This window comes from Dunckerocampus dactyliophorus, chromosome 12 (assembly GCF_027744805.1).
Source record: "Dunckerocampus dactyliophorus isolate RoL2022-P2 chromosome 12, RoL_Ddac_1.1, whole genome shotgun sequence".
Classification (NCBI taxonomy): Eukaryota; Metazoa; Chordata; class Actinopteri; order Syngnathiformes; family Syngnathidae; genus Dunckerocampus; species Dunckerocampus dactyliophorus.
This window is the reverse complement of record NC_072830.1, coordinates 11,821,689-11,833,514: the sequence shown is the minus strand read 5'-3', so window position 1 is coordinate 11,833,514 and position 11,826 is coordinate 11,821,689. Positions and strand designations below refer to the sequence as shown.

Below are 11,826 nucleotides of genomic sequence, written 5' to 3'. Positions count from 1 at the left end.
AGACACCTTTGGTTTCAGGTGGTCATGGACACACGATTGACAACACGGTTCACACTTTTTTCTCGCAAACATACTCACATCAACGATTCTGCTCTTATACATAAATTAACATTGAATAAAGATGTGCAGAAAAATAATTTCATCTTCAAATGTGGAATATTAACATGTACAAACAGCAGCAGTGAGATGTCATCCACCTTATAGCCTTTATTTATCATTATTTGGATAGTTACACTTTATTGAAAAACAAAGTACAATAAATACATATCCTGCCCTCATAAATGTATACAATTACACCAGCCTGCCCCATACCATAAAACAATGCATCCCTTATGCTTTCACATACCAAACCAAACTATTTTAGTCACTATAAACACCCAAAACAAAACCCTAAATCAGGGGTACATAAACTGCAGACCGGGGGCCATTTGTTGCCCGCAGGTTGTTCTTTATTGGCCCACGGTACATAGAAATAAAACAAAACAAAAAACATCAAACATGGTGGTTGGGGGTAATGTAGTAATACGCTTTGCCACCTGACAGGGTGACATGCAGGCTATTTGTTTGAAGCCTTTAAAAAAAAAATGTCTTACAAAATTTGCAGCATGGAGCTACATTTTTACTGGCAGATTAAAAAAATAAAAAGACACAAAAAAACCTAAAATAAAAAATAGATATATAAAATGGAGAAAAGAGGAAAAAGGTGCAGTGTAATGTGGAAAAAAGTACACATTTTGATACAAAGAAGACTAAAAATCAGAGATGCATGATACTGTATATATTTTTTCAAACTGATACAGATAACTTTGTGCTTCTCAAGACTGATATGGAACTGATAACCAATAAAGTTTTTATATCTATTTTTGAAATTTATATTTAACTGTAGTTTGAGCACACCTGGAGGTAAGAACGACAGGAACAAATTAGGATTTGATCAACTGTACCTGCTGATTTGTCCTAATCAAATGTAATGACATTACTACAACTACAGTACATCACTACTATCAGGAGAACCAGAGTATAGAGCGGAGGGAGCCACCTGCTGTGGCCCTGCAAGGTGCACTGTATTCGGGCACACGCTCTGAGCAGCCGGTGTTGCGCCACGGAGATCTCTGGCAAAACCTCTGCACTTTTCAAACGCTGCGACGCTTCAAGGTTTTTTTTTGGGCTCGATTTTTTCCCCTCATTATGGAGAATTTGGAACTAAAATGTGAGACTTCTTCCTCGGAATGTGAATGTTTGTTTACAAGTGAGCTCAGGGGAAGTTACAACACAGGCACGAGAAAAAAGTAGCGCTTGATTTGCTCACCCGCACAGATCAACCTCCATTTTATGCGTCCCCTACTAATGAACATCCGACATGCGAACATTCGGAGATACGAACACAAGCCGACTGGTCTATATTTTCATGTGTTTTGCCTTATAAGTCCATATTTATAATGCTACATGCTTGACCGGCAAACCCATATTTATACTGGTACATGCTTGACCAGCAGAGGGCACTGTGACACTGCTAATGGGACCAACAAATACAGTAAGACAAGGAAGAGTAGAGAGGAAGGCTAAGAGTTTTATGATACAACCCGGAGAGAGCATGTAATTAAAGTTTATGAAGAGTTAATAGGCCTGCTTAATTCTACACCACCCACAGAACACTACCTCTTTTAGAAGAGTCTAACCACGATGATTTGTCCTTTTTTTCCAATAACTCCTCCTCCTTCTCCACCACGACGACGTATGCTCGACCACTCCTCTTCAAAGGTAAATAACATTTATCATTACGTATTATTATATCACTTTTATTATTGTTTTTTTCATTAATTATCCTCGTTTAATATTACTCATATTTACATACATACACATATACTGTATATGTATACATGTACATGTAGTACCTATATCATTGGTAATATTCATTTTTTTTCCAACTTAAGAACAATTGGACTTAAGAACGGTTGTCTGGAACCAATTGTGTTCGTTAGTTGGGGACTTAGTGTATCATGACATTAATACTACCACATCACTACTATCAGGAGAACCAAAGTAGAGAGCGGAGGCAGACACCTGCTGTGGCCCAGCAAAGTGCACTGTATTCAGACACATGCTCCGAGAAGCCGGTGTGAAACCACAAAGGTGTCTGGCAAACCTTCGATTAGGACAAATCAACAGGTATATTTGGTCAAATCCAAATTTGTTCAACTCCTTCTTACCTCCAGGTGTGCACAAACTACAGTAAAATCTAAATTTTAGAAGTAAATATTACGGTTAACGGAATCATATGGGTCTTGAGAAGCGTAAAGCTATCAGTATTGGTTCGAAAAAAAAAAAAGATATCGTGCATCTCCAACTTAGGTGTTAGATCACCAAACTGGACTCATCAAAGTCTAGGAACGGAAGTGGTACATAACTCAAGGAGCACTTGTACATCCACGCTACTGTGTACTGTATGTACACATACAGTATATAAACTCCCTCGCAAATGTATTTGCTATAAATCCAGACGTCTAGGGAACAACAGCGTCTTTGTTTCATTTTAAGTTGTTACATCAACGTAACAAACAATGAAGTTTCACAGAAACCAGATAAAGGGCATCTAAACTTGTGTGAAAATATTACAATACCTGCCTAACAGGTATTTTTTTTTACTTCCAGCACCTTTGATGCTTTACGTAACAGGACAAATTCATGAGAGAACAAACTGAATCATGTCTCCTCATCACAAACCTGCCTGATCATACTCAGAACATTACTGTCGGGTCTCCAATGGGCTGGCCTGCCGGCCTCGGGCGCTCATTTCGCGCTCCCCTAGGAGAAACAACAAGACACATTCAATTATGGGGCAACGTTTACACCGACAAGGACACAAAGTAAAGCTACACAAGCTGAAATACGTCACATTTTTTAACCTACATGGATACAATAAAACCTTAGCTGTTTAATCAATGTCAGAATGTTGTGGAAGAATGCGTGATACATGACACAATGCCTGGTCGCATCCTGGTGAGTAGAAATGTTATCAAACAGCTGTATTTTAACAGCAAAACTTCACAAATGAATGAAAATAGAGTGAAAATCATCAGTGTGTATTTAGTTAGTGAGTGACTGACACAGCAGCGACAATCAACAACAAAACACCACTGCTGTCTAAAATAATAATTGTAATAATAAACACAGAATACTGTTGCGGCCATAATTCACTCAACTCTGAACCCCTACGTCACTTCCTGGCCTCTACACTGCAACACACACAAGTCTAAAATGTCTTATTTTCTCTTATGATGTCTACTATGTTGGTTAATAGGAGTGTAAAGGTGACTATAGGGGTGTTATTTCATGTCTAGAGGCCTCTAAACATGTTAAAAAGTGTATTTAGAAGGTGGTAACCACTTTTTTTTTTTCTGGGTCTAGTGGTTAGCATGTTGGCCACACAGTCAGGAGATTGGGAAGACCTGGGTTCGAACCTCCGAACCTGTGTGGAGTTTATATGTTCTCCCCGTGCATGGGTTTTCTCCGGGTACTCCGGTTTCCTCCCACATTCCAAAAACATGCATGTGAGGTTAATTGGCGACTCTAAATTGTTCCTCGGTATGAATGTGAGTGTGATTGGTTGTACGTCTAATTGTGCCAGTCCAGGGCGTATACCATACCCGCGACCCTAGTGAAGATAAGCGTCATCAAGATGGATGGATAAACAGGTTTTCTATACTTTAAAGGGTTACTGACATGAACGCTCTCCTCACATTCTGTTCTTTGCAGTGTTCATTTCACTGAAGACTGCTACGAAGGAACACCTTTACAAGAAGCATTTGGCTTTAAAGTACAGTATAAACGGTATAAACTAATTTTGGATGCTAGGATTCTATTTCTGATGCTATGCTACACAGGAAAAAGGAGAAGAACAACTTCAAAGTTGCTACAGAACAGAGTAAGTCATGTCTTATTTACATTTACATTTACAAGCATTCAAAACATTACACATGTTATAAAACATATTTTCCCAGCGATATGTTGACGGTGGGGGCCGGGGCAGGGACGGTGACGAAATACACAATAAAAAAGGCTCTAAAGACCCCTTTACGCTCATTAAGAAGCCAGTTTAAAACAATAATTGAAGGATAAGCAACTCCAAGGTAATTGCCATTCTGTGTTTTGAAGCCGATCAATCTTCATCTCACATCTTTGTCATCGGAAACCTCCGCATCAGACATGCTAGTTTCATAGTCGGTGGTTCGAATCAATACGGTGTATTTCCCTGTTCTGCGAGTTCTCTATTTCATCTGCAAATGTTTCTTCCGCCTCGAAAACTAATGACACATCGCTCAAATCTTTGCTATAATCACTGTAACATTTTGTCTCGTACACCACGTTTGTTTACTTGTGAAGTTCGACTGCACTGACGTCACTTGGGAATCCAGCCATTCCGCTTTCATAAAACGAACTACGCTGAAAATAATGACAAACAAAATAGAACATATTTAAGCAAAGTTGATAAATCATGTCAGTGACCCTTGAACTACCAAAATATTCCATTTATAAATAAGGAATCCTACTTCACAGAAATTCCCTTATCATGGTCAGGTCTGGAACCAATTAACTGCAATAAACAAGGGATTTTTGTAGATTCAGTAAAAGTGTTCATTGCATTTGTGGCGCTATTTCCATGCAAAACCTTCAGCAAAAAAGTCAACTGCTTGACAGCGCCATGCGTGCTATTATGGAAACGTGTTTTTCTACACTTATTTGTTATTGTTGCAATTCTTTTATGATGAATTGAAATAATCTTCTTATGGTTTAAATTTTGTATGTGTTGCCTTGACTTCGGCTGTATTGTCAATTAGATAATTGTTTTGGTTTATTTTATAATTGTAATGTTTCATAGCAAACTGCATGTGTACATGAAGTGTGGAAATAATGAGTGTTCCACACGCTTGTGGAGGTGTCCCTCTGCACGCTTCCAAGCGTTGCCTTCCACGGCGGTGGTAATGCACACTACCCAGTAGGGATGTCCCGATCCGATATTCAGGATCGGGATCGGCTGCCCCTCCGCTGTATTTTGAAGAGATATCGGTTCTGCCACAAGATAGGGCTGATCCAGTTGCCGGATCACGTTTGTAGCTCCAACATTGTAGGTGCAGTAATGCGCCTCAAAGCTGGTTGCCACTTGACTCCGGCCACCCACAAGAAGAAGAAAATGTAACACCGCAGTGCATACTGTACATGTCCGCGGTGAAGTTAGTTTCACTGTGGACGTTGGATATTCGGCTCCGAAGCTCCTGTGTTACGGAGCGTGAATGGATGCTACCGGGGTTGGCTTTGTTTAGCAGTGCAGCTGTGTGTGTTTGTGTGTGTGTGTGTGTGTGTGTGTGTCACTCAGGCTGGATGAGTAGATTTTCACCATGTTGTGTTTTATCGCTTTAATGTAAGGACCATTTTATAATGTTAGGGCCAATTTACAATGCCCACTGACGACGTGCAGGTTCTGAGTGAAAAAAGACGAGGCACGTTTATTCTTGCGCTCAGCTCGTGTCGTCACATTTCCGGCCTTCAAAATAAGAGCACTCTTTGTCACATATGTCTAACTGTGTAAACAAACCAAGGGAGTCATAAAAATATCTTACATTAATTACGTGATTGGAATTACATTTGTGATTACATCTTCCTTAACCACAAGCACAGGCAATGCAGTTTGTTGAAGATTTTGTAGCAACATGTGCTGAGGCTGACTTAGCGAAGCTACATCCATTTCTCAATTACTGGACAAAACCGGCCAATGACATATTGCATCAATACATGTAGGATTTTTGCATTTCGTTCATGGACATTTTATTCATTTTAATCACTAACCCAAATAGCACACACTCTACAGTATGCTGGTAAAATAAATTGAAAAAGTCAAAAATGGAATCTATCCATCCATCCATTTTCTACACCGCTTCTCCTCTTTAGGGTCGCGGGGGAATGCTGGAGCCTATCCCAGCTGACTTCGGGCGACAGGCGGGGTACACCATGGACTGGTCGCCAGCCAATCACAGGTCACATATAGACAAACAACCAATCACACTCACATTCATACCTATGGACAATTTAGAGTCTCCAATTAACCTAACATGCATGTTTTTGGAATGTGGGAGGAAACCGGAGTACCCGGAGAAAACCCAAATTAAAATGAAGAAAAGGAATTTGGGAAAAAATAAAGCAGAATTTGGGAAAAAATAAAATGGATTTCATAGGGCCCTAAGAGAGTTTGTTAAAAAAAAAATCCTATTTTAAGTCACCCCACAAACCATGTCAAATGATTAATCCTACCCTGAAAGTATTTAGCACGCCCATCTTTTATTGGATGGACTTTTTTTGGCTCTTTGATTGGATTAGGGACCTGACTCACAGACGCTTGTTACAAAAGCCAAACAATATTGTTGGTCATCCTGTGTAATAAGAAAGCAAATTCAGCAATACTTTGGTTGTATTATTTATTCATGTTTGTAAAAAAAAGCTTATCATCATAAAGAAAAGATAAAAAGGATTGGTGCCCGATCACATCCGCAAGAATATAAAAAAAATCGGATCTGATCGGATGCCAAAAAATGCGGATCGGGACGTCACTACTAACCAGGCTTGTGGAGGTGCCCTGCATGTCTGGATATCTGCTCCCAAGGCGAATACTTCACCTTTGGTGACCGCTTGTAAATTCATGACGCAAGAAACACTTTTTGTCACTTACTAATGAACATGTATATATATATCTATCTAGAGAGAGAGAGAGAGAGAGAGAGAGAGAGAATATATTAAAAGGTACCATAGCATGAGAATAGCTGGCCATTTGCAGCAGACACTCCAGGGTCTCCAGGAGCTTTTCCTTGCGCAGAGTGTGCAGTCGGGTGTTATTGAAGGATCTGCTCAATTCCAACTCCTGCAAGGTGGACTTCAAGGCCACTGAAGCACACTGGAGGACACTCATCCCTAAGATCATACATCCCGTCATTGCACATTACATATAAACACAAAGTATCCAAGACAGAAGTGTATTAGAAAGTGTTGCAGAACAAAAATTATTGCAGCCACTAGATGTCTCCACTTTAACATAAAAGCAGCATGTAAAATATATTGTACAGTATATACACGTCTACCTGTATATATTAGGGATGTCCAATATTGCCTTTTTTGCCAACAACTGATATGCCGATTGCCCAACTCTCAATTTCCGATACTGATATAAGTCGATACCGATATGTGTAACATGACATATCTCCTGTGGTGGAATTAACACATATCTATTGTGAAGCTAATGGATACAGCATCAGCAAGTAGCTTCTCAGCATGGCTGTAAACAACACTGTACAACATTGTAAAACATCTGAGAAATACTTGCCATTAGGCTTAGGCTGTGACATTTGCCTTAAAAATCAACAGAGTAGCCATTTACATTTTTTTGATCATCAAGTCCAGGAAAGAAAATCAAGTGTCAGTTTTCATATAGGCCTAGCACTCTTAGCGCAGCAGGAGTGGTGGAGCCACAAATTTTTCATTGGGGTAGCCAAGGTGAGACCATTACTCGCATAGAGGTGGCAATAATTTGATACCTCACTGGCCTGTCTACATGGCCCGTGGGGTGGCCACGGCCACGGCCACACCACGTACTGTAGCTCCACCAATGTGCAGCAGCACGCTGTATTGGCTTCTACATCACACTACAAATTTTATGTACACAGTAATTCCAGGCCAAAATTAACATATTTCGCACCATCAGATTTGAATGAAATTTCATGTGCAGACATATATTAAAGAGAATTTATATCCTACATACAGCTACCTTTTATCGTCTACTGAAGCTCCGATCCATGAGTTTGAAAGGCTTACAGTTGGACTTAACATTTGAAGCTGTCGTATGACTAGAGGTGGTCCAACACTCAGTGTAAATCCGATGTGAAGTGGAAGAGGAAAACTAATCTACGTATCCATGTATACGATTGAAAATACACCCGATGATATATGAAAAAGCAGCATTTTCACGGGCGTCGGCATGGACTTTCCTAATCCAGCACGCACACACAGCATCAGATTTGACCGTTGTTTACTTCCAGGAATTCTTACATTCCTACTGAGGATAGGTGGCATATCTACAAAATGGAAGGATCGAAGGAGCAAGCTAATTTGCTATTAGTCACCCACGTTTGTTTACACGCTTGAGAGGCAGTTTGATGAGGTCAACTTCTGCGCGCTGGCAAATATGGGAGCCCATTTTTGCAGAGCTGCTGAAAATGTGAACTGCTCTTGGAGAGTAATAAAGTATCTATTTATCTATCCATCTATGTATCTATGTGTGTATGTCGAGGAATTAACACCACAAGTGGCTGCCTTTAAAGCAGCTCTGTTTGTTTATTCAAGCACACTTTTACGTGCCATGAAAGCCGCGCCCGGCATCAGTGTGATTCCCTTCTACCCATTGATATTGAGGCGTCAGCGCCGCGGCTATGATGGAAGTCAAGCGGCTGGCGAGGAAAAGGAGATTCAAGCCATCGGCACCTTCTATTATCATGGGAAACGCGAATTCACTACCGAGCAAGATCAACAAGCTGGCAAGAACGTCAAGACCTTCAGGGAGTGCAGCTTATTTGTGCTTCATTGAATGGCTAACAGCTAGCGTCTGAGATGCTATGTGGGGAGCTAGCCGACTTCAGTACAGTCAGAGTGGCCAGGAATACAAGAACCTGTGGAAAAGCGCAAAGTAGTGGGCTTGCACTATATGTGAACAAACTGTGGTGTCATCCTCACCATGTGAACATTAAAATGTCCATCTATACAGCATTTTTTGGTTTTCTTTATCGGAAAAAAACTTACCGATATCACCTTTTTATGTAATATCGGGCCAGTGTTATTGGTGTATTGGTATATATATATATTTTCTTTTTTCCAATACAAAGAACTCCAAAGCACTTACCAGAGTTATCGGTGGCTTCAATATCAATGTACACCCCCTTCATCATGGCACGCTTTACAACCTAAGAGGAAGAAGACATACCGCTTTAAACACGCATAAAATACGTCACATGACATGTGGACACTAACAGAGCACGAACACGCAAACAAATCTCACGTTACTTAACTAAATTCTTTGCTTTCATGCACGTGCACAACATAGTGGAGTCATAGCATGACTGTCATGTGATCGCTCCTCGCAGGTCATTAACAATAATCAACACAATTATAAGACTGAAATGAAGCACAAAGTCTCAAGATGATACAAAAACCACTCGCTCGCCTGAAAAATAATCACGACTCCAAAGACTGGAAATACTCCACAAAGCCAAGAGAACATCAGAACAGATGTGATGGGACAAGTAAACGGGCTGTAGTATTTTTAGTAAACACTCGTGATGTGTGGTACAACTGATTTTGTTTCTGATCTGATACTGAGTAAAATTCAGGCTGGTATCGGTGATACCGACCCGATACCGGCACTTTGTGCAAATTCACCTCATCTGTGCGTTAATTTTTTTTAAAGTAGTGTATTTCATATCATAGCATAAAGAACACATGACATTTAATTAATTTATTAATTTAATAAATTATCAATTTATTGATAATTTAAATTTAATTTCTAATTTAATAATTAATTAAAAATAAATTAATTTAAATACATTCTTTAAATAACTTAATAGTTTAATAATTAATTTAAATTAATAAATAATTGTTTTAATTCTTCAAGTAAATTAATAATGTGATCATTTAAATACATTAACTCATTCATTACCAATAATAAGACGTATTTATATGTTTTTAGAAACCCCAACGCCTGTATTTATAGACGTATTTATATGTCTTTTTACGTTTTTTGCGCAAGAGGCAAAAAGAGGTGATGACACAACTGCACACTAAAAGATGTCACTTTTAGAAAGGTTTTAAGGTGGCAGAGGTGCATCTGACTAGCGCTCGGCATAGATCATTGATCATCATCATGGAGGAGTGTCGCGTGCAGGTTACGCATCGTAGGGGAACTTTAACGCACACACACACACAGAGTTCAGTTCCAAATGTGAAAATTGTAAATAGTTAATGGTGTTCTATTTGTAAATAAATTGTTATTTTGATGTACAACAACCCTTTTTTGTGTTGTTTATGTTGGTAGAGCTGTCTAGATATTTGAGCTGTCACAAAAGCAAAAAATATTTGTGAAAGTTATGCTTGAGATGTATCTTTTTCACAAAAAGCTGGTTTTCTTGCTCTTTTAGTCAGGAACTGATATTTTCCTGAAACTTACCTACGTATGTCCTACTGCTGATTACTAAAGAACGGTAAAAGGAAGAAACAGACATTTTTTTTCTGATGAAAGACATGAGTCTAATCTTTCATTTGGTAGGTTCCATGATTATAAAGCCATAGAACACAATAGTCTGTGTGCCTTGAAAGATCAGTCAAAATTGCCTATAATGGCCGGTACTGAAGGGGTTGTCTTTTGAAAAATGTCTGGGACTGAATGAGTTAATAATTTAAGTAATTTGTTTATTTTAAACCCTGAAGTATATTGAGGTAGGCCAAGCTAATATACAACAAAAAAAAGAATAGAGGACAGAATCATATAAAACATGTAAAAAATTCAATAATAAATAAAAAAGTAAAGTTATGAATAAATTATTAATTATTAAGAACTACTATAAGAATGAAAACTTTACTGACAATTCACACATGTCTCCGTTTACTACCGGCCATCGTTTCAACAGACAAACATTACCTAAAATGACTTAAGTATCAAAAGTATCCATATTTTGATTTGAGAATCAATTTTAGAGCATATGTGAGCTGTTATCGGAAGTATCAATATTTCATTATTGATCCGTGCACCACAAGTAAACACTTTGATTTGCAATATTTAGCCCCAGCACGTACATTTTATAGCTCCTAATAGTTGGGATTTTTTAATTTCAAAAAAGATATTCAGGCTTCCCAAGATATTTTTCCAATCCTGGTGACATCCACAAAACAGAGAATAATTGGGTAATTGTCATATTATCATTAAACGTGTCATCACTGAGTAATATCTTTTATATGTTTTTGTATGGCCAGGCTGAATGATAGCCATCAAATATTAACAACATTCACTTTCAATGACGCTCCAAGGAAAGGAAAGTTATTTTCACTTATTTATTGACTTAAACCCTCCAAATCCTGCATCTCTGACATTAAACATTAAACAAGTCTTCCATTCGGCTCAAGGTCTGCAAATAAGCGGCAAGTAAAAAGTAAAGAAACCTCCAGTACGCGGATGAAGCCCTGCTCTGCACTCAGGTGAAGGCAGGACTTTCCTGAGTGGTTCCGCTCATTGATACTGGCACCCAAAAGGATGAGATCATCCATCAGCAGGTGCTGGTTGTGCTGTGCTGCAAGGAGGAGTGCAGTCTGGGAAAAGAAAAACATAAATCATTTCTTTCACCTTTACAGCACCAGCGTTAACCAATCCCTAAACGTATTTGATCCTGCTGATCCAATAACGGCTATAAAATATCTACAGTATGTACAATATTTACAAGCACAGTCAGGAAAACTTTTCCAAGCAGTACCGATAGTAGTAATGTCATTTTTCCACATCATTATGATCAATAGTAGTATTATTTTTCTACATTATTCATAGTCATATTAGTTTTCCGAATTTATTATTCATAGGGATGGGTGGCAGTGGCTCAGGAGGTAGAGCTGGTCATCCAAAAAACGCAAGGTTGGCGGTTTGTACTAGAGATGCACGATATCTTTTTTTCCCCAAAACAGACACCGATACCTTTCTGCTTCTCAAGACTGATACTGTACCGATAACCGATCTACGTTTCAAATTTA

General features: G+C 38.9%; 1 protein-coding gene across 1 annotated transcript in view; it reads right to left on the bottom strand.

The window, feature by feature from the left end:
* Window positions 1-11,826, bottom strand: part of zgc:113279 (uncharacterized protein LOC553749 homolog) — a 28,662-nt gene continuing 16,836 nt past the window's right edge. Inside the window, exons 8-11 of the mRNA XM_054795245.1 lie at window positions 11,248-11,394; window positions 8,939-8,999; window positions 6,797-6,960; window positions 1-2,805 (exon numbers count right to left, since the gene is read on the bottom strand). Coding sequence (XP_054651220.1) covers window positions 2,791-2,805; window positions 6,797-6,960; window positions 8,939-8,999; window positions 11,248-11,394 — 387 coding nt within the window. The 3' untranslated portion in view covers window positions 1-2,790. The remainder of the gene's footprint in view (window positions 2,806-6,796; window positions 6,961-8,938; window positions 9,000-11,247; window positions 11,395-11,826) is intronic.